The following is a 24,149-nucleotide window of genomic DNA, read 5'->3' as shown; positions in this document are numbered from 1 at the left end:
TTGACCTAATTCATAGTTTGGCCTTTTCTACATCATCTTCTATCCTATATAATAAAAGGCTAATATGCAAATAGACCAAATGGCCAAATGACCGGTTGCAATGATGTGCTCTGACCACCAGGGGGCAGATGCTCAGCATAGGAGCTGCCCCTGGTGGTCAATACACTCCCACAGTGGGAGCGCCGCTCAGCTAGAAGCCGGGCTCATGGCTGGTGAGCCAGCAGTCAGACATCCCTCGAGGGCTCCCGGACTGGGACAGAGCACAGGCTGGTCTGAGGCACCTCCCTGAGTACACGAATTTTGTGCACCGGGCCTCTAGTATGCCTATAATGTCAAATATAGCCCCATATGTAGAATTATAGAACATATTGCTTATTCTTCCTAGAATGTCCTTCTGTTACTAATCCTTTAAAACTCAACTGAATAGTCATCACCTCTTGAAAGCCTTTCCTACCTCTTCCAGCATGCTCCAATGGTTGTGACATGGGAACCTGAAACTACTGTTTTCTTAGTTGTTCTTTCCTCACAATGTAAGCATTTTGCTAAGTGTAATGAAAAATCTGTTTCAATGTTGAAGGAATGATTCTCTTATGCAATTAAAAATACTATAAAATTATATTTTGTATATATACTCTTTATTATATACTGTATATTACTGTAACACACAGTATAGGGTTGTATAGTATACCCACATGATATATGTTTCACTTTATGGGCAATTAAAGATTTTTAAAAAGAGTAATTTTCACTATACACAATTATAGACTGACTTTGGATCCTACCACATAAGAAGCAAGTTTTTTATTTTCTAAATGCAATAAATAAGACATTTTAAAATTTTAATTTGTTTTTTTGTTAATCCTCATTTGAGGATATTTTTCCATTGATTTTTAGAGAGAGTGGACGGGAGAGGGAGAGACAGAGAGAGAAACATCGGTGTGAGAGAGATACATTGATTGGTTGCCTCCTACAGTTGCCCCCATCAGGGCCGGAGATCAAGCCTGCAATCCAAGTAGGTGCCCTTTACTGGGAATTGAACCCAGGACCCTTCAGTCTGTGGGTCGACACTCTATCCACTGAGCCAAACTGGCTAGGACAGTATTTATTTTTTTTAAATTATAAGCACTCACACTGAGAACATAGCTCCTCAATAAACACTCACTGGTTGGTTGACTCTAATATAAAGAAATTATATTCATTTTTACTCATTCCTTCATCAAATATGCACTGTATCAAGTGCCTACTACATGTGCCAAAGGTTTATGTAATACCTAAAGCTACTTTATCCACAGTCACATGCTACCTTACCTTCCAAAAATCAGGGATGCTGCAAATAGACTTAAAGTTGGTCCTTTCATCACCAGGCACAGAAGTGTCCAAAAACACAGATGACATAACTTTGTTTAAGTAATACATATGTGGGTTTACCATCCCAAAAGTCACTAAGGAGAAGAATTTTTTTTGTTTAAAAACTTATATTTAAAAACTGAGTTTATCTGGAATAAATATATATTTATAATTTGTCCCCAATTTTGTTTTGAAATTCAATTTTAATTTTTGTCTAATTATAAAAGTAATAATAATAAAAAACTAAAATAAAAACATATAAAGCAGGAAGAAGATTCCTGTACTTCCACTGCTAGAGTTAGATTTGGCATATTTCCAGATTTTTCTATACACACACATTTATGAAGAAAATTATTTTTATTAAAATGAGAGTCCGTTATACATACTATTCTGTAAGTTGGCCTTTTTTCCTATGTATATTGAGAGCAGGCAATATACTATGGTGAGTAGTTAAGATTATGGACTTTGCCCTGGCTGGTTTGGCTCAGTGGATACAGTGTCAGCCTGCGGGCTGAAGAGTCCTTCCTGGGTTTTATGCCGGTCAAGGACACATACTCAGGTTGTGGAGGGGGCGTGCGGGAAGTGGCTGATTAACGGTTCTCTCTTTGATGTTTCTCTCTCTCCCCCTCTCCCTTCCTCTCTGAAATCAATAAATAAATATATTAAAAGAAAAAAGACTATGGGCTTTGACTACAAATGGTTTGAGTCCTATCATAGAAATAGTATTTCTTACCTCAGTTTTGTTATGAGAAGTGAGATAATGCATGTGGAACATTTAAAACTATGTTATGGCACTTCGTAAGAATTTTAACATGTATTAACTAGAATTCTTTCTCTTTATAGGGGTGGGTGGGTGCGTTTTAGAGTGGAGTGTGGGATAATTTTTTTTTTTTGCTAGAAGCCCTTTAGTTTTTACAGATCATGTATCTTCAACGTCATTCCATGGCACACATGAGCCTATGCCTTTCTTTAATGTTGCATTATTTCACTGTAATGTTAAATAAATCCTCCGTTGATGGAGATTTAAGTTGTTTTCAATTCTAATTATATAAAGGCTTTTTATCCTGGAATAATGGGATTATGATATTTTTATATTTTTCTGTTCCCTAAATGTGGTAGTTTTTAAAAACCAGTCTAAGACATCTTAATTTATAAGGTTGGCTGTAGTTGTCTTTTAAATCAAGATCTAAGTCAAGCTCACACCTACAAACCTATTAATTAATTGATATATGATTACCAGTGTCTAGTCCATACCAAAATGAAGTCAGTCAGGCCAGTGAGCTTACATCTACTCTATGTTAGGCACTTTAAAGACAAAATGCTGGTATGGCTCAGTGGTTGAGTGTCAGCCCATGAACCAAGAGGTCACTGGTTCAATTCCCAGTCAGTACACATCTGGGTTATGGGGGGTAATGCAGGAGGTAGCAGATTAGATGTTTCTCCCCTCTCTCAAATAAATAAAAATATTTAAAAAAATGTTCTTTATAACTGAAGTAAATGACATTGACCCACATAGGAGGAATGTAGGTTGAGAAGTTTTCCCAGTCCTTAACAGATCTGTATTGATTCAAGTTTTGTGACTCAGCACAAGCATTTTTTACTATTAATTGTGCAATAGAACAGGGAAAAGAACAAAGCAGAGACTAAAATTAACTCCTTTGTCCTCATTTGTAGTTTGACCTATGAAACTGAGCTAATCTGATATAATAAAAGGCTAATAAGCAAATCGATTGAATGACAGAACAACTGGTCACTATGATGCGAACTGACCACCAGGGGGCAGATGCTCAACGCAGGAGCTGCCACCTGGTGCTCATCAGAAGCCTGGCTCACGGCTGGCTGGCGAGTGCAGTGGTGGTGTCGGGAGCTTCTCCTGCCTCCGCAGCAGTGCTAAGGATGTCCGACTGCCAGCTTAGGCCAAGTCAGAGCAGGCCTAAGCTGTCAGTTGGACATCCCCCAAGGGCTACTGGACTGCAAGAGGGCACAGGCTGGGCTGAGGGGACTCCCCCCCTCCCTGCCCCACGCCACCTCCCAGGGCACGATTTTCATTCACCAGGCCTCTAGTGTATCTATATGGCTCTAAAAGAAATTACATTCAAGACAGAAATGCCAACTGAAAGGAATAATTAATTCAGTCAATGCTGACTATTAAAGCTTTACATCTGTGATCTAAAGTTTTGACCCTTAAGAATTGGAAATAGCGCCAATGTAAATGAATTTAAAATAAAGTCTGAAACGTGTCACTACTGTGTTTTAGTATTATGAAAGCCTCTGGCTTATAAAGTCCACGTTTTATTTCTCATCTCCACATAACTTTAGTTCAAGTAGCATTTTATCTACATCTGTGTACTTACATATACATAGGATTGTTAAAAAAATAAGGTAGAGTAATAACTCCTGAAGTATGGTTCTACTTTCTACTTCATTTCTGAAATGCAGGTTATGTTTTGGAGTCCCTGTGAAATATAAAACAAAAATTTCCTTACATTATTATGTAATTCATAATATATATAAATAACAATGATATAAAACCAGCCACTTTTAATGCTATACTGTGTGAAGGACAGGGTCTGTGGCTTCTGATTATATTTTTCTTCTCACTTTTATAAGGGAGGAATAATTTCTAACATTTTCCCATGGGGGTAAGTGGGCATTTTGTGACTGTATACTAATGAATTTTATAACATAACACGGATGTACAGGAAAAGACCAGTCCTGTTTTAAAATGAAAAAGCAGAATAGAAAATAAAACCCCCATATCTGTCCTTAATTGTTTTCTCCACCAGTTTCTTGGGAAGCCTGGAAGGGAAGAGGACTCGGCCTAGGATTCAGTCAAGGTCACGACTCCCAGCTGTCTAGCGACGGTCCTTGTACAGCAAATGCCCGAGTCCGGCTCTAGGATCCGGCAAGGGGCGAGTGCCCCGTCCCTGCAGTGTTTCTGTTCTCCAGCCCGTAAAATGGGACCACCGTCCCGATCGGCTCAAGTGGAGGTCGTGAGGGCTAAACGCGCTGGAGGTCATCTCTCTCACATGAACAGACACGGGGTTACAAAATCCCGCCCCCTAGAAGCATCCCTCACCGCCTCGGTGCCAACGGGATGCCACAGGCATGGCGGACCTGGGGTAGACGCCGGCTCAACTTCCCCAGGTCTGCAGCGCCTGCGCGAGCCGTCTCGCTCCTGCGCCTGCGCGAGCCTGCGGCTCCGCGAGGGGCGCCGGCTGCGCTACAGGTTGTAAGCGCGCGTGCGCACGGAGGACCTTCTAGAAGGGCTTCGCCCGAGGCGGGGTTGGAGATTGCGGCGTTTGCCTCCAGCGGAGGGCGGCTTCTAGGTCAAGCCTGGCCTTGGGCCTGCGGCTAATCCTAAAAATAGTAGTAACTGATTATAACGGGCTACTCTTTGTTGAGTACTTTTAATGGGTATTGGCTTGTTTGGTCTTCACACACCCCTTCTTGAAAGGTAGGTGTTTCGTCCTCATTTTAGGTCTGAAGAAACCGAGGGTGCCGAGAGGCTAGTTTACCGAAGTCCCGGCTGGCTGGGCCAGGTCCGCTGGACGCCTGGGCCCGAGGCATAACCCAGACCCCCTGCTGCCGCCGCTCTGGTTAGACACTGGTTATTGGCCGAGAGACGTTGCCAGAAATAGCTTCCACCCTCCTTTTCCACTCGGTATGGCTAAAGGGAACGTTAAAATAGGTAAATAAATAAACAAATAAATAACAATAATCCAGCTTTGCAGTGATTATGTAAGAGGCAGGCCGAAAAACAGTACCCCTTGGGAGCCCAGACTCACATCTGTCCCTGAAGCTTTGCAAAGATGTGGGAGATTTGAAAACCAGCTGTAGAAAAGGCCAAACAGACCTGGCTGTAAATTAAGGCTTCCAAAGCTAGCCAGGATGCGAGACTGAAGGGACCCTCACGTTGGTAAAAGGAAAATACAACGGAAATCAGTTGAAGGGCCCAAGGGCAGCCAGCAAAGAAAACCGTCTAGCTGTTTTGAAAGTAAAGAAATAAAGCCATTTTTGTTATTTTTCCTGAAAGAGATGCAGACAGATGCTGATAAATGCTGTTTTATGTGCAGATAAAAAGCAAAACTAGGCCACACAGCGGGGAGGGTCAGAGGCTACCAGTGATAAAAGGAACAGGGGAGGCCCAACAGCCATTGGACGGGGGCCGGAGAGGAAGAAAAGGCTGCTGTCCTCGCTTTAGTTTAATAAAAGGATTTGCCCTTCCTGTGCTTAGACTCTCAGATGCTTACAAAAGTATGCTTTTTAATGTAACAGGTTATCTGAACTTGAAAAGTAGGAGGGGAAAAACCCCCAAAATACAGCTATTCAGATTTACATTAAATATAAGAATTAAGCAGATGCCTACAAACTGTTCTTATTCTGTTGAGTTCAGTAGTCTCAAAGATCTTGAAGAATTAACTACTTATTTGGTTAAAACAATGAGAATTTCAGGAGAGATTTCCTCATGCTTTTGAAGTGCAAACCTTGGAAAATCTAGCCCAGTTTCACGAGAAATTGAGCCGTGAGTTTTTACCAAGAAGACACACATATAATGTTGTTGTTCTTTTGGAACTTGTTATTCTTAAGGTTTGCTAGTTGTTTGATAAGTAAAAAACCAGAAGTTTTATGTTAAAAATCTAGACTTTTTGTGAAGAGGAGACAGTCCGTTTTCAGTAATTGAAATTTTATTCTTTTTGACATAAAACTTTGGAACACTCAGATAATCTAATACCGTGTTAGTATTCATATAAGAGAAAATGGGTAAAACATTATTTAGAAAGAAGTACCAGTAAATCTTATTATTAGCAATAGTTGTGTCAAAAAAGTTGATATTAATTCATAACCTGTAATTGTTAAATGTATCACTTAAATGTTTAAAATCCCACAATTTAAGATAGTATTCTACAATTACAAACCATGTACCCGGATTTTCTGTTGGCTTCACAAGCCAGAGAAGTAGATAGAATGTGCAAGAGTCAAAGGATAAATAATATTATAAATGTACATTAGTTTTATTACCTAATGAAAGCCATAATCTGTTAATACAGCTATGGATTTATTTCACAACTTTAATTGAATATATTACTAATAGTGTAGCTGTGCTTTCCAATGTTGGTGAAGTTATTAAAGTTCTTCACTTTCATAGAGTCCAGATTGAGCTGCCAGACGCTGAAACTCTCCTTCAGGGTTAAAAGCTTGTTTCACATCCAAACCTTTTCCATTAAGTGCTAAATATTTGCTGAAAGTTGGCCGAACACGTAACTGTTTAGGAGCTGGAAGAGTTTGGTTTGGACGGGCTAAAATAGAGCAAATAAAAATTAATTTAGAAAATCTGAACAAATGGGTTGCACCAGGCATTCATATCAGACTAGGAAAAGAAAAAGAAACCAAAACTGATTATATATAGGAAAAATCCCTCAGATTTTGTGCTATGCTGGGATGTGTGACTTCCGGGTAAAGTCATTTATAGCACTTGACTTACTGCTTTATATCAGTGTGACATACCTGTAACATCTAATCTGGTGTTACATGAGATCACTCCAGCTTCATTAACTGCAGACACAGTATACCACCCAGCATCTTTCTTGTTTACATCTTTTATCAGTAAAGTAACTCTTCCAGAGTTATCATGATATAAGCTGAAAAGAAACAGAATGAAAGTATAGGAGTTAATTTTCCTGTGAATGTTTTATTTATGATGTTCGTGATCTACAAAGTCAGACTAATAAGAAAAAGAAGCATTTGGGAATTCTGAGGCTATATTTAGTCATTGCCAAATAGCTATTAGTTTTCTTGAATTAAATATCCCCACACCAAATCTTGTTTATATCATCAATTTCTTTGAGCCATCTTTGTTTATTGTTAGTAACAAGGTAAATGCTAGCTTACTTTATGCTTTAAATTTCTGATTAGTGGATTCTGGCTTAATGAAGTTTATATTTCTATATATGTTTTAAAAACGAGACAAATTGAGATCACATTCATGCCATTTATAATGCATTTCAAAGTATAACTGGATTGACCAAAGTAAATTACAGTTAAGTCTTGAAATACTTATCCTACCTTATTCGATCAGTGTTGAATTGTACCATTTCATTATTTCTTTTCCAGAAAAGTTTTGGTGGAGGTACAGCTGAGATTTGGCATTCTAGCTTCACTGAGTCTCCCTCAAAAACTTTTTTGCTCTGTGGTTTATAGATAAACATTGGTGCTCTTCTATGTTCTTTTGCTACATATTAATAAAAAACAAAGTATTTGAAATATTATAAAAAAGATATTAAGTCAAACCAAAGTATTATGAAACTTGTATGTTGATATAAAAGTTTTTAAAAGTAAAAAAGATCGGAAGCTTCATGTTTTAGCTTTAGCTAAAATAATATACAATACCATTGTATTATACAATTCAGAGTTCTAAAACAGTAAGGTAGTGATGCATTGAATTTATAATCATGTTTCATTCAAAGAATTTAAATCTTATTGTCATTTATCATGTCATCTATAGAGAGGCAGCATGAGTGGTGCAAAAGAGTACCATCAACTTGGGTTCAAATTCTCTATTTTCTCCCTTAGCCAGGCCAACTTCTGAAAAATTTTGTTTAGTTTCTCTGAGGCTCAGTGTTATCCATTGTAAAATAATACAATACCCAAGTAATAGTGACTGCTGTGCTTACCATACAAAATTATTGTGAGGATCAATTGAGATAATGAATGAAGAAGCACTTTGTAAACAATAAAATAACATACAAATGTCAATAATTATTAGCCCTTTTCTTCAAATACCTGAGGGATAAGAGGAAATGATACTATAATACCATAACCCTAGCTTTTCTGAAGAAGAAATGAGGAGATTGGGCAGATGCCTGCCAAGGTCTCTTTCAGCTCTAATATGGTATTTCTGGAACTATTGGCACAAGGAGGATTTGCCCAAAACTTAATCACTTGACTTTTTGCTTTTTGATTTCTAGATCACCCATTTTTCTCTTAGACTGAGGTCCCTTATTATATCATAGAATAATTTTATAGAGTTTTCATTGATCTGGGTAGAATACAAACTGAAGAAAAATTTTCAAGTTGTCAAGCTTTTATATAACAAAAAATGAATAATAGCAAACTCTTTTATGTAATATACCATGACTTAAACCATTACAAATGTGATATATTTAAAGCACTTAAATTATAATAATTTAAAATAGAACATCAACTTTATGAGAACAGCCTTACAAAGAACATTTAAGATATGAGTTTTGCTATACATGTTTTCTAAAGCTAGTAGGCATGTTTTTGTTATCATAATTACAAATGAGTGTCCTAGTAAAAGGAACACAGTCTAAGGTAAAAGTTGACATTTACTCTTCAGTTTTAAGCTATGCATGATTATGACAATTCTGTGAAAATGTGTCAGATTGATTATTTTAGATTGTAGACCAGAGAAATGATTAGACTAAAATTTTTCACTTTAAGACCTGTTAGTTACATCTATAGAAACGCTTCTACTATCTTATTTGGTCTGTCTGAAATTGTACCACTTCTTTATTTCCTTTCCAGAAAAGCTCTGGTGGTAGATCTATTCTAATTTCACTGAGTTTTCCTCTAGAATATTATCCCCCTCATACTTCCACCTCATTCGTGGCTTTTGGGTAAAAACTGGGGTTCTACTGGATTGTATAGTGTGGGCATTAACCTTAACTACGAAGTCCTCTAGGATTTTCTTTTTTAATACTTTCTTTTTTAATACTGCAGGTTTAAAGACACTTTGTGATCTCTTGGAGGGCTTACCTAGGACATCCAGCTGCACAGTAAAGGTGGCTTCTCCTGCTCTGTTCTTAGCCACACATACATAAGCCCCTGCATCTGAAACTCTGACCACTTCAAAGATGAGTGAATGGAAACCTTTCTCAGACACTATCATTTTGTGAAAATCATCTGATTGAACTGGCCTTCCATTTAGATACCATGCCACATCAGGAGCTGGCAGTCCGCTCACCTAGAAATAAAACGTAAGGGAGATAACAGTTTTAAATGATAGCATCACTGGAACCCATTTGTCTATGAATTTTAACAATTTCAGTACCCAAGTGGGTTTGTGATTGAAAATGCTAAACAAGAGCTTAAAAAGGTATTTACTTTCAATAATTTTTAACAGAACAGTATAAATGAAAACTCTTCAAATTAATGTTGTATTTTAAGACTATCTTAAACTGCATCTAGCTCTTTCATGTGCAACCTCAGGCTCTTTAAGATCTTTTAATTAAGGAATATGGAAGTCATATGTCTTTTCTGGCTAATGGTGATTGCAAAAGCAGTCCCAGAAGCACATATATGTGAGGCTTGCTGATCTAATGAATAACCTTTCCAAAACAGTGTTCTCGAGCTGTAGTTCTGGTGTATGAGTGGCAGTTTGTTAAGTGTTCTTATATAAGCCTTAACAATTAAGTCTACACACTGACTTTCATTCTTATAAAATGTTTTTCAATCCAGAAAAACATTTTATAAGAAAAAATTCTCCAAAATGAGGATAATGAAATTGTAGGAAAAGCTGGTCTAGCTTGAAGAACTCTTCTAGGTAGAGAGAAAGCAGGGTTGCTAGAATTTCTTAATGGAGAACTAAAGAGGCACTCTACTTTTGAAATCCTATTATTATAGCTTCACTTAGAGTATTCATTAGGTGGTTGGCACTATTGTGAATACCTTATACCTGTTTACTCAGTTAATCCTCAAACAACTTTGTGAAGTAGGTACATTTGTTATTCTCATTTTACAGATGAGACAAAAGCACAGAGAGGTTAAATGACTTGTCTAAGGTTACATAGCTGAAAAGTGGCAGAGCCAGGATTCAAACCCAGGTAAGCTTGGCTCCAGCATTTGTGTTCTTATCCATTATACATACTACTTCACAAGTTGTGTAGCAAGCTATGAAGAGGAAGAGAACATTTTTAAAAACTTAGTATTCCATTGTTAATTTTCTTCCAATAGTTTGAAACTTACTTTGAAGTCCATTCTGCAGAATCTTCCTTCTTCAATTGACATATTTTCTGGCACTTGAATGAAACGAGGCGGGTAAAATTTCTCCTGGATTGCATCCTCATCATTCACACCTCCTCTTGAAGATGATCTACTTCTACAAAAGTATTTTAATAACTACTATGCAAAAGGTTGTCATTGTTCTTACTTTCACACAAACATAGTTTAGCCATCAAATTTGAAACCCCAGAGTCTATACTGTTTGATAGTATAATAACAATGGAGAAAGGCCTTAGGGCTGTATTTAGCTGTGGAATATTTGATAACTGTTAGAAATGGTAGCAGTTTAGAAACATTTGGTACAAATTGCACTCTTTGTTTTTTACAGTGGCATGAATTGGTGAAGAAACTGATCTAAAATGCAGAGTACCCCATGGATAATTCTTATCACATGCAAAGATTGTTAGAATTGGGTTTCCATTATCATGAAAAAGTTGTTTAACATGGAAATGTGGTCCTGGCTTATTTGACGAAAACAGTTTAAAAACGTCCTCTAAGATAGTTCTAATAATTAACAGTGCCCTGAATGGTGATGGAACCCGAAACCTTGGCATATCAGGATGATGATCTAAACCAGCGGTCGCCAACCTTTCGGACCTAACGGACCACCGATTGGCGACGGCTGCCTAAGCTACCCAGCCAGGGCCTTAACAGATAAAAATATTTTGTTGTTGTTCTTAATCCTCACCCAAGGATATTTTTTCATTGGTTTTTAGAGAGTGTAAGGGAGGAAAGGGGAGAGAGAGGGAAAAAGAATGAGAGAGGGAGATAGAGGGGGAGGGACATTGATGTGAGAGAGACACATCGATTGATTGCCTCCCACATGAACCCCAATGGGGGCTGGGGATCGAACCTGCAATCCAGGTATATGCCCTTGACTGAGAATTGAACCCATGATCATTTGGTGTATGGACCGATGCATTGAGCACACCGGCCAGGGCCAGATAAAATTTTGGTCACCATCTCTGACATTAGAAAATTCACATTGTTTTTTATAAAAGGTATCTGAGAAGCTTGAGAGCTTTATAAGTATTACATTTTTAAGCTAAAAAATTTTAGATAGCAAAATATATATTTAAAATTAAATTATTTTTTACCTTACTTGTGACGTAGGAACTTGCAACCGTGCATGTTCTGAATTGTGCTGCTTGAAATTAAAACAGAGTGATAATGTTAACATACAACTGTTAGCTTGAAATGAAGCAGAACTAAGTAGTTGTAGTTGAAAGGAACATTTCTCTGTTGACTGTATTTTTGCATTATGGTCAGTTCTATATATTTAGCTTTTAAACATTTAAAACATACTGCACTAACCTTATAATATTCTAGCAAGAAATCCCCAGAATTAATAAGACTGTTCCACAGGCATGATTTATGAGACTGAGTTGATAGTGGTTCATTTTTCAGAAGACTATTTAAAAAAAAATATATTTTTTATGGATTTCAGAGAGGAAGGGAGAGGGAGAGAGAGAGAGAAACATCAATGATGGGAGAGACTCATTGATTGGCTGCCTGGGGATTGAGCCTGCAACCTGGGCAATGCCCTGATCAGGAATTGATCCGTGACCTCCTGGTTCATAGGTCGACACTCAACCACTGAGCCATGCCAGCTAGGCCAGATGACTATTTTTTTGACAAAGGATGATGTGTCCCTCTGGTATATTTGAAATGGGAGCACATAGTACAGATTGTCCTTTAGTAAAACAAGAATAGACATGAAGTCAGTTTTGTTGGCAGTAGATACAGGGTATTATACCTGTTGCTCAAAAATGGCACCAACAGCAGTAAACACAGACTGGAAAATACTTCTCTTTTTAGCTCATGACACAAAATCCTGATGGACATCATGGAAGACATGTGTAGAGCTATGAAAAGTCTTTGAAAAACAACATTAGTTACTTCCTGCTTAATAAAGATATTTTTAAGCAAATATCTTTTAGAATTTATTATCTGAGCACCAGAAAATTATTTCTATTTGAAAGTAAAATCAGGAATTGATGAAAATTATAGTAGAATTTATAAATTGATTAAATAATTCTTGCCTATTTGTATATTTCACTGTTCTTAGTGGGAGATACAAAGAAGTGAAAAATATAGTTCCTACTCAAATATCTGAAAAACACCTGTACAGCAACACAGCAGATCATTACAAATAATTTATTTTTGGATGAATATGTTTAATGTATTTTGTCATTTTAAAACAAATTTCTTAAAACTCACAATTTTTGGCTGGTTGTAAGATTTTCTAAGCAAAATGTCAAAATAATTCAGTGATCAAGCAAATCAACTATTTTTTTGTAAAAATTAAAAATAATCCAGTTAAACTCAAAATTTCCAAAAACTTGGGTCATCATTTCTGACATTAGAAGATTCACATTGTTTTTTTTTAAAAAAGGTATGTGGGAAGCTTGAGGGATTTATAAGTATTACATTTTTAAGCTGAAAATATTTTAGTAAGTTTTTTACTTTGTCCTTTTAAGGTGGTTTGAATATGTATATATTTGTATTCGTAGATGCTATTCAATTATACATAGTTTGAGGATATTTTGTTTGAAGTGTATAAAAATGTATGATTTATATTTTCTGATTTCATAATGATATATGTCTCTTTTCATAATGCTGCTGTCTCTTTTCCTGGTACCACCACCTTCATTTTAAAGTGTTTTTAAAACAAATACATTTTTATTGATTTCAGAGAGAGGAAGGGGGAGGGAGCGAGAGATAGAAACATCAATGATGAGAAGGAATCATTGATCAGCTGCCTCCTGTACTCCTCCTAATGGGGATTGAGCCCGAAACCTGGGCATGTGCCCTGACTGGGAATTGAACTGTGACCTCCTGGTTCACAGGTCGACACTCAACCACTGAGCCATGCCAGCTGGGCACGTGACATTTCTTATGGAGATATTAGAACTACCAGAAAATGGGGTAAAATTAAAACTTGATATGTATATTTTAGCCTATCACGGCCTCTCCCAGGGAAGCTATTGATTTTTACTTTGAATGCTATTTATAAACATTTAGAAAGCAGATATTTATTTATTTATTTTATATTTTATTGATTTTTTACAGAGAGGAAGAGAGAGGGATAGAGAGTGAGAAACCTCGATGAGAGAGAAACATCGATCAGCTGCCTCCTGCACACCCCCCACTGGGGATGTGCCTGCAACCAAGGCACATGCCCCCGACCGGAATCGAACCTGGGACCCTTGAGTCCGCAGGCCGATGCTCTATCCACTGAGCCAAACCGGCTTCGGCAGAAAGCAGATATTTAAAAATCATACACACAAAAAGGACTCCAGTTAGATAAAGATTATTTTAATTTACCTGTGGTGAATCTTGTGCCTCACTGTCATTTTGAGCTTGAAACACAGCAGCTGCATTCTGTGGTCCTAGCAATCTGCGAGCCATCTTCTCCTCATATGTTAGCCGCTTTAAAGAAATGTCATTAAGGAGAATGGTAATGAGATTTAATATAAGTTGTTTGTACAGGTTTAATTTAAAACCACTACTAATTTTACCAAAAAAGTATAGTTCTGTGTTTAGAATTATAAGTAGATGCTATGTTTTAAAAAGTATTTTCTTTCATTCAAAGCCTTTCCTTCTACTCTAGTGCCACTTCTTTTTTTTTTTTAATATATTTTATTGATTTTTTACAGAGAGGAAGAGAGAGGGATAGAGAGTCAGAAACATCAATCAGCTGCCTCCTGCACACCCCCCACTGGGGATGTGCCCGCAACCAAGGTACATGCCCTTGACCGGAATCGAAACCGGGACCTTGAGTCCGCAGGCCAACGCTCTATCCACCGAGCCAAACCAGTTTCGGCTAGTGCCACTTCTCTCATCTGTGATATTCTCTTGTTTTCTTTTTGCTCCTTGGAACAGCAGGCATAATCACCCTTGAATATGGCTCTCCCAAGTCAAGGGAAATTCTTTCCCTTCCTTCTTGTGTATGTTCCAATCATCTCTGTCTTTGAATATAGTACTGCATGTCCTCACTTTCAGAAAGAACTTGTATTAAATGAACACTGAATATTTGACTTACTAACTTCTGGCTGAAAGCAGTGCAATTGGTATGTTAAATGTGTTTGGGTTAAAGGCATATAGTACTGTTTCAAAGATAGGTGACTAAATACAATGTACACAGTAAGAGTTACATAATAAAAATTATAGCTATTTGTCCATCAATAATATATACCAAATATATGAAGAAGTCAGGTTGACAGTATTTCCTATTTGGTCATTAGACATATTTTATGAGAGGTAATGCTTAAAACAGAAAATATTTATTAAATCATTCAGATTGATTTTTCATTTGCTTCATTTTTTACTACTCCACACCAAAGAGGTGATTTCATGCAGAGAAATATTAAATAGGACCCAAATATTTCTTTAAAAAAGATTATCCTATTCCTTGCTGATTATACGGTTATAGATATGTGAGACAGAAAGACCTTTCTTATTGAGATTAGATTTTTTAGTTTAATTGGCTTTTTGTATAAAATAGACTTATTGCTCACTTGATTTCCATTATGAAGAAGGCTGTCCTTGCATTTTAACTTTCTTTCCAAATCTTGAATCAGAGCTTCTTTTGATCCTTGTATTTCATGGTCAGGAGTCCTTGGTGTGGGCTTGGCATTTGTACTTTGGGATGGCTTAGCATTCACAGATTGGCCAACTGAGGGTTGTTGATAGCTTTAAAAATAAAAAAGATTTTTTAAAAAGAAGATATTAAAATGTGTGTTTTTTAAATTGAATTATTGGGATTACATTGGTTAATAAAACTATATAGGTTTTTTTTTTTTTTTTTTTTAATATATTTTATTGATTTTTTTACAGAGAGGAAGGTAGAGGGATAGAGAGCTAGAAACATCGATGAGAGAGAAACATCGATCAGCTGCCTCCTGCACAACCCCCACTGGGGACGTGCCCGCAACCAAGGTACATGCCCTTGACCGGAATCGAACCTGGGACCCTTCAGTCCGCAGGCCGACGCTCTATCCACTGAGCCAAGCCGGTTTCGGCAAACTATATAGGTTTAAGGTTTATAATTCTATAATACATCATCTGTATATTGTACTACCCCAATTCATGTCTCTTTCCATCACCATTTATTCCTCCTTTACTCTCTCCTGCTTCCCACCACCCCATTTCCCTCTGGTAAAGACCGTACTGTTGTCTATGAGGTTTGTTTTTGTTTTTGTTTACTACCTTCAAAATACATTACCAAAAAAAAAAGAGAGAGAGAGAGAGAGATTTGTATCTAAAAGAGACTTGGCCTTATTTTGTCAGTTACCTTTAGATAGATTGAATCTATCATTAGTATTACTAGTGTTAATACAAACACCAATTTCCCTAGTAACAAGAAGGATTTTATAAGAGTTGTTACAAGCTTTTTTGTTTCTTTAATTTTTGGCAAGTGAAAATTAAGTAGCAGGAGGAATAATTTAGATTAGATGCAAGGAGCATGTCCTTCCTTGAAGATCTTCCTTAAGAAGTGAGAGTAAGTCTAGTTACTTGTAACTTGAGAGCACTTCTAATCTTAAAACTGAATTTCCTAAGTTTGATTTATAGGTGGATATTAAGCAGTGATGTGCTTTACTCTGATGGGCTTAAGAGGGCTGATTTTTAGCATCTCTTCCCAACTCCCTGTGATCTCATGATGTGGTTGAATTAGTGGTCGTGGGAATATCTACACCAGGGAAATTGGTAAGTACCATAGATCATGGCTCTTTCCTCCAGCTGATTGTTACACACTTACCAGTATAACCACTGATCTTTAGTGACTATTCTGTTGCTAAATGGAGTGTACAGTTTACATAGCCATTGGATTTTCTATTAATTTCCAATTCCTATTTTTTTTAAGATTTTAAAAAATTGATTATTAGAGAGGAAGGGAGAGGGAGAAACATCCATGTGAGAGTGCAACTTCGATTGGTTGCCTCTTGCATGCTCTCTATTGGGAATCAAACCAGCAACCCAGGCATGTTTGTGCCCTGACCTGGAATTGAACTGGTGACCTTTCAGTGCATGGGCTGATGCCCAAACAACTGAGCCACACTGGCCAGGGCTCCTATTAATTTCTTATTCTAGAAAATGCAAATATAGCACTATATAACAAATAGCTTCTACAGTAATGACAGTTTCTTTAATGTTGCTGAAATGATATTTAGAGAAAGAAAGGAATGACTAGGGGAGGAAGGAGAAAGAAATGTAAGATAAAAAAAGGGGAGATTTGGAGAAAAAGGAAGCAAATTTAAATAGCAGTTGAAGAGTTTGATTTAAATTCTTATTTGAAGTTCTGATCCTAAATTTCCTTCTAAGATGTTCTTGCTCCTCCGAGAGTTCCCTTGTTGATTCTGATGGAGAGCAGAGGTAGTATTTAGAGACTCCTATATTATTAGATCTGTTAGGTACAGTTTTCCCAGTGCTTTGTTCATATTTCACATAGTTTATTCACTTAGGGCCATATAAGTACTAGCTTATATCTATTTAATGTGGGGAAAGAGGCCTTCAATGAATGTTTACCATTAGTATAATAAACATTCTCCAGTTACCCAGATGAGGCAGACTTGCTCTGTTCTGTGACATATTCTTATTCAAATATTCTCAATGATCATTAAAAGAATTTGTGCCCTGGCCAGTGTAGTTCAGTGGTTGGAGTATCAGCCCTCACACTGAAGGGTGGCCAGTTGGATTCCTGGTCAAGGGCACACACCAGGGTTGCTGGTTCACTCCCCACCCCTGGTAGGGGTGCCTTCAGGAGGCAACCAGTCGATGTATCTTTCTCACATTGATGTTTCTCTCTTTCTCTCTCTCCCCTTCCATCTTCCCTTTTAACTCTCTCTGAAAAGCAATGGAAAAAATATCCTAGTCGGAGGATTAACAAAAAGAAAAAAAAGAATTTGTAAGCTAAGTGGAAATTATCTTCTCTGAATGGAGCCAGAATTTTAATTTTTGTAGGCTTTGGGGACTTGGTTAGTAATCTCTAGATTGTAAACATAACTGGGAAAAAAAAGTCTTATTACTCATTAATGTATCATTTACATCCACTAACAGAGCTTGGGTATAGGTAATACTATCAGTTGAATGAATGAATGTTTTTCATTGTATTCAAGATGCTCTGTAATGAAAGTTGGTGATACACATTTCAGATCTTTAAGGTTGTCTATATTAATACTTAATTAAAGTAAAGTAAATAGCCAAACCAAGTGTTTAAATCAGTGATGGGCAACCTTTTGAGCTTGGTGTGTCAAACTTCGCCAAAAAACTGAGCATAACTCGGGTAGTGTGTCACTTTGAGGATAAAACGTTATTTCACAAATGTTTCATCCTTAGGAGCAGCAAATGTTTAATCCTCGGCATGCGGCCACCTCAGCGGCTGCGTGTCATCAGAAATGGCTACGTGTGTCAGTGCTGACACGCATGTCATAGGTTCGCCATCACTGGTTTAAATAAATAGTGTTTTTGTTTTTGTTCTTTGTTCATTTGTTTGTTTTGCAATTGAATTCTCAGGTTGAAGTAGTAAAATTCCTTTGGTTTTATAGATCTCTTCCTCCAACTGTATGAAGTTAAAATAGCCTATTTTTTTAAAATGCTAACCTATCATCTTTATACAAAAGTCACACATTTGTTAGAGTGAATTAGTATTAAATAATTCTTTTTTCAGACTCTCATCATATAATATCTCTGAGAAATCTTGAGGGATTATCAAAACCAAGCCCGAGAATCAGTCACTTTATTCACTGAATACACCCATTATTACCAGTTCAGATGGCTTAAGTGTTAGGACTTTATATCTACTTATATTTATAAATTTATACTTGCACACTGCTGTATAGGTCTTTTTTCCTATTGTTATCACCCAAATCCTTAATTTTGTTATGAATCAGAAAACTGAATCACTGAGTGGGTAAGGTAAAGTTGCTGAATATCACACAGCAAAGTTTTTGGAAGGAATTATTAGAATTAAAGAATTCCTTTCAGTTTCTAGTTGGTGGTTTGATCAACTTAAGGGTTTCCTACTGATGAAAAGCTAAATAAAACTTTCAAACTTCTCTAGGTCAGAATCCAAGAGATTATTTTAGAAGACATGGCAAACTTAAGCCCAGCATAACAATGAGGGAGTTGCGCACAAATGTTCAAAGGCCCAGAGCTTTCCACCCTGTGCAGCTGGGCATAGAATGAGTATCAAGTGGCTGTGGGCAGATTAAAAGGGTTATCTGTGGTTGCTGAAAATGGAACAGCTAAAGTTGGATCTTTGATCTCTGGTTTGGGGACCTCCTATGTTTTATTTCTTATCCTCTCCATTTTTGCCTTTCTTTGTCTCTTGTTAGTTTTGAACACATGGTTGAGGCTCGGTAATATTTATTTGATGGTTTTCTTTTCTGGACAGGAATTTGGAGTAGGACTTTATTAAGAAAAATATAGTCAGAAAAGGTTATTTTAGATTTTAAAATGCTCATCTAAGAAATGTGGAAGTCACTGAAAGTTAGATGGAAAAAGATCATCTGGATAAAATCTTACCAAGGAAAATATACCATGTGTTATAATTGACATAATGGAAATTTGGTAGGGAAAAGAAAGAGAGGGCTTTTAATTCTTGAATATACCTTTTAAAATTATTAGGTTGAGCCCTGGCTGGGTAGCTCAGTTGGTTAGAGCATCATCCTAATAACACCAATTTGCGGGTTCAATTCCCAGTTAGGGCACATACAGGAAGCAACCAATGAATGCATACATGAGTGGAACAATAAATTGATGTTTCTTCCACCCCCACCCCAATAAAATAAATAAATATATTAGATCAAACATATGACACGCCATTTTTGTAGGTTAAAATAGACTATTAGCCATTTCAAATGGTTCAGCCTAGTAGACAGGATTTTAACAAATATTTTTGGTTTTTATTCTTAAAAATATTAAAAAGTTTTCTTTGCAGGTTGAATGCTACAGTCAGTTCAACTAGGATTCCAGAATAGTCACCAACAATAGGAATCTCTAGAAAAAAAATTAGCCTCTAGAGAAAACAGAGAAATTAGCAAGAATGTCTGCAAATTTGTCAGTAAGCCTGCAACAAACACATTCCATCAGACAATTTTTTCAGATGCCTCTGATTTAATTCTCTGATGTTCTAGCCAGCCAAGGAATAGGAAAACTGATAGCCCTAACTTTACATAAGCACCAAGTATTCAGTTCATGTTTTAAAAAAAGCACAACCACTATGCCCTTCGTATCAGGTTCTCCTACTACAGTTTTTTTAGGACTGTGAAAATAGTACATGCTTGCATAAGACTGCAGGTATTCTTCCCTGTGTTTAGATCAGCCTAACCAATTTGAACAAAGTGTGGTTTTAATCATCAAAGGAAACCTTAAGGTTGTAAACTTGTATCTATTCAAGCCTTTTTTCTGATCATAATAAGGAAAAGTCATACACTTTAGTGTCTGAATCCCAGATTTTCTTTTTAGCCAAGTGAATATTCAACAGAGGGGAAAATGGATAGGAAGAAAGATAGAGACTGAGAAGAAATTTAATAGCCTTTGCTTATGTGAGAGGAAATCCTATCTGAAGATGAGCAGGCAGGTGTTCTTCATCTCAGCTGAGCCCAGAACCAGAGCAATTAAATTTACAGCATGAGGAACTTAGCTTAGGACTGGGGCAATAGTCACTGTCCATGATATATTAGAAATATTTTTTGAAGGTGGAAAATAATGGGTAATTGTATGGGGTCATAGATGATTTGATTCAGCTCAGCCTGAACACTGCATAATGGGTCAGATGACCTCTTATTGCCAGTAACCTGGTTCAAGGTGTTCTAGGAGAATTTTGGGATGAGACATTGAGGTCACATTGCCTTTTTAGATAGTGAAGACTGACTACAGCATTACTTCCCCCTGCCCCCACCATCTTCGGACACTGTATATGCAGTATATATCCATATGCATATATTTAAAAAACTCACTTACTTGGAGTCCACAGTGGAAGGGATTTTACTGCTACTGTAATCTGGCTGTGATGGTAATATGGAGCTGAGGAAGCTGGCGGGGGACTGGTTATAGGTGGCTGTAACCCTTTGGCCCGGGTTGGAGCCAGCAGGCTGCTGGGGAGAAGCAGGGAAAGCAGAGGACATGGTGATGTGAGAGCTCACTGTTGATGAAGCAGAAAATCTTTGCTCTGTGCACTGGCGGGGCTGGATGATAATGGAAGACTGTTTGGTCTGGCTAGAGTAGCTGGAGGTTTCCGGTCCAAGGGGCTGCAGTCTGGAGCCACATGGATTTTGGGATTGGATGAAGTGTTTTGGCCGTTCGTAGTTAAACATGCTTAGTTGGTATACGGGAGATGAAGGCAATTTATTACTATAATGATTTGCTCCTGAAGAGTTGGGGTCCTGAATTTGGGACTGCAAGCCTGGAATTATAGAAGGTTGCAAGGAATCAGAAGCAACCTTGGTCTGCACCTTCTTGTTGAGATCCTGGGAATATTGTGTTCCTGGCTTTGATGGAGGGGCCTTCTCTTGAAGAATGTCTTTCCTTCAAAAGGAGAAAATGATTCAGTTGCAATATTTGCATAAAGAACAGTACTGTTTATTTAACATCTTTAGGAGCTTATGTGCTTTCAAGGTTATCTCTGAGTAGAACTTTCCTGGTTTCTACACTTCCTTTTTCTCTGTCATTGCACAAATGACTTTTCCCATGTCTCATGATTATTTATTGTCCAGAGGCTACTGTTTCATTAACCACAGAAATTTAATTATTTAAAAATTATTAGCAGTTAAATATATAGCATGTCAGCTTTCATTCAGTTTGAATCCTTCCCATTGCTCATCAAAACCAATGATAGACCAGTTAATTCATATCCTGGTGATCTGTGATGAATGATGTCTTGGTAAATCAAGGGGAACTATATGCTTATTTTGTAAAGAATGTTACTCCTTTGCCCTTTCACAATTTCACAAAGTAGAGTGAACATCTATAATTCACTGTTAACAACTTTGAGTGGATTTTTTTTCCTTACAATTCACTGCCTCTTTTTCTTCCCTTGATTTCAAATTGACCATAGTACAAAGTAGACAATAATTAAGGAGTGACTACGTGTTTGTGTCTCTTTGTATGTATATAACGTATGTCACCAACTGCATTCCAGAGCCATTTGTGATTTTTTCTGTTATTTTCAGATTATACTATCTAGTTATTGATCTTGATGTTCTTTTAATTATTTATTTTTACTTTTTATTTTTTTACCTGTTTAATATGTATTTTAGATTAATTTAAACATTATTTTAGCTCTTTTTATTTTTTTTGGAAATGATAAACAGGATGTACAGAAGGAAGTAAGACAACTGTGAAGCTAGCCTCTACCTTACCAAGAAAAGATGGGTGCCATTTCTCTTACTTAGCTCTACAATGGTTCACCTGACTTTCTATAGTAGATCCCCATTTTTCCTTAGAGGAATTATTTGTCACTAAAATCACCTTAAGGAATTATATTTGCCTCTGATTTCTTCCATTAGTATGGAATATTTAAGCAGGACAATATACAGACATTAAAAAGACTAGTCCTGTAAATTGTAGCATTGATTCTGTTTTCATTAAAAATATCAGGTAATTTAGTTCAAAAACACATTTAGTTTGTTTCACATAGTTTAAACCAATACTGAGATAATGCTAAATCAAACTTTTAGCTGATGAAAAATTAGCCAAATTGTCATTATTGAAACAAAATCTTATTTAATTTCCTATCTTGAAAAAAGTGTTTCTAATGAAAAATTTCAAGACAACTTCATCCTAATTGTGTATATAGTTTAAATTAAAACTAGCAGTTTTGGGAAAGAACAAAAATGCAACTACACAGCCAAGAGAAAGATTCTATTGAAAAGACTTGAAAAGTTATATATTCCTTAACTTCAAGTTTCTGAACATAAGTATATTAAACTAGACTCCATTTTAGTAATTAACTATAGTAGGCCTTTAAATTTTTGGAGAAAAACATCTAGAGGAGGCTTTAATTAGATTTTCTAAAAAAGAAAATAAAAGGCTATTTCAAGGTAAGTAGTTTTGTAGTTATCGGTTTATTTATTACATTGCAGAATTGAATCCAGTTTGGTTTCTAAACTCCTTTTTGGGCAGGCAGGTGATTCAGATTCATTTCAAATAGCAAAGAATAAACTGTTTAATAGCCAGCAGATTTTTTCCAAAAAGTCCCCTATTTTTCTTCATATATATTTCTGTTATGTCAATTATCTTGTTCATTTTTGTATCGGTCTACATAGTTAAAAATTACTTATTTTTTTAAGCTCAATTTTTTTCTTTCAAAAGTTTTATTTTGTTTATATCTCACTACATTTTATACAGATGTTTCCACAGGTAATTCTGAAAGGCTTTTCTTCATGTTTATAGTTACTGTTCAACAATTCAATTCTAGAATCTATTCTATTACATGAAAGTTATCATTTTATTCTAAATTAGGTTAAATAAATATCAAATATTTTATAAATAAAATATTAGTCTCCTATTTTAAAAAATCTTAACATTTTTCCTTATCTCTAGTACAGCACAAACTTGCAGAAAAAACTGATTGAGGATATTTTGAAGCATATCACCACAGTTAGTTCAAGTGTCTCCTTTCAAGGAAAAATCATGTCTTAAAAATAATAACACATAACTACTTTTTCTTCTACCCTTTCTCTAATGTCTTCCAGTTTCAGTGGAATGAATAGAGCACTTTCTCTTCAAATCTTTGTAATACCATTGTGGCTTTCAAACTTTTTATCTGAAGATCACTTCTGTACATGCTCCTCTGATTTGGACAAAAAACAAAAACAAAACCCAAAACAGCAGCAGGAATAAAGAAGGGACTTACCCGTAATTCTGGAGGTTGCCAGCTGGGTTTAACCCCCTATTGAAGGGAAGGAAGAGGCATCCCCTTCCCTCACAGACTAATCTAGTGGCTCTGTGCTTAGTATTATAGCACCACTGACTTTTATCAGCTGCCAAACAGTGACATCTGATGTGCTTGTCTGTCCATCTACCTATGCTGGCATGTCAAAGTAAGAGTCCACAATCTAAACAATATCTCAGATGTCTTAGTGATATTTAAGGAGTGGGATTACATGAGCTTTTCTCTCAGGCCTCTTTATTTTAGATGTGAATGTTGACTATGATCTTTAGCAAGCTCCTATAAGGGGAAGAGCAATGAATTTGGAAATAGAAAAAGGTATAAAGAAAACTCAATTTCTTTTTCATGGTGGGGGCTTTGTGAATCTTCCCTATTGAAAAAAAGAAGGACTAATCCCCTCTTCATAGATTTTAAGACTGACCTTCTATCTTGTAAGGCTTCTCTAGAAATAAGGCCAGTGATGAATGGGCTCCAAATTAATTTGTATTTGATAGTTAGTCACCTGAAAACTTTAAAATTCAAAATGGGAGTGGGGGTGGAGCTGAGTTCAAGCAGTTTGTTTTAAGAAAGGGGGTGTGTTCTCAGTAAAGGCAGCAGAGCAGGTGATTGTGACATGTCACTGGGAAGGTGGGTTGGTGGAAAAACATGATATGGTTTCTTTAGGTAAGCTTTCTGAATCCGTATGGTGTATGCCTCCTTGACCTTGTACTTTTATTCTAAAAGTTTGAAACACTTAAACCCGTGGTCGGCAAACTCATTAGTCAACAGAGCCAAATATCAACAGTACAACGATTGAAATTTCTTTTGAGAGCCAATTTTTTAAAACTTAAACTATCAAAGAAGCAGTCTATACATTAGGGCTCTGTACTATCAACTCTCTTTC

At 36.6% G+C, this 24,149-nt stretch overlaps 2 protein-coding genes across 5 annotated transcripts in view; both read right to left on the bottom strand.

Moving 5' to 3' along the window:
• Window positions 1–4,457, bottom strand: part of PKD2L2 (polycystin 2 like 2, transient receptor potential cation channel) — a gene marked incomplete at its 5' end in the record, with an annotated part of 32,258 nt that extends 27,801 nt beyond the window's left edge. For all 4 annotated transcript variants that reach the window (XM_079771233.1, XM_079771232.1, XM_079771235.1 and 1 more), the window contains 3 exons: window positions 1,309–1,442; window positions 3,702–3,803; window positions 4,427–4,457. In XM_079771233.1, coding sequence (XP_079627359.1) covers window positions 1,309–1,442; window positions 3,702–3,803; window positions 4,427–4,457 — 267 coding nt within the window. The remainder of the gene's footprint in view (window positions 1–1,308; window positions 1,443–3,701; window positions 3,804–4,426) is intronic.
• A 2,017-nt stretch (window positions 4,458–6,474) lies between these two features.
• On the bottom strand, window positions 6,475–20,690 carry MYOT (myotilin; the record flags this gene model as incomplete). The annotated part of the gene is made up of 9 exons (XM_079771908.1): window positions 6,475–6,647; window positions 6,856–6,989; window positions 7,414–7,579; window positions 9,127–9,334; window positions 10,336–10,468; window positions 11,469–11,515; window positions 13,699–13,803; window positions 14,892–15,066; window positions 20,338–20,690. The coding sequence occupies 9 exons, from the start codon at window positions 20,688–20,690 to the stop codon at window positions 6,475–6,477; spliced, it is 1,494 nt and encodes a 497-aa protein (XP_079628034.1).
• Between the last annotated feature and the right edge of the window lie 3,459 nt (window positions 20,691–24,149).

The sequence above is a fragment of the Cnephaeus nilssonii genome (genome assembly GCF_951640355.1).
Source record: "Cnephaeus nilssonii genome assembly, chromosome: 5".
NCBI classification, from domain to species: Eukaryota; Metazoa; Chordata; class Mammalia; order Chiroptera; family Vespertilionidae; genus Cnephaeus; species Cnephaeus nilssonii.
The sequence above is the reverse complement of the archived record's forward strand: the minus strand, read 5'-3'. Positions and strand labels throughout refer to the sequence as shown.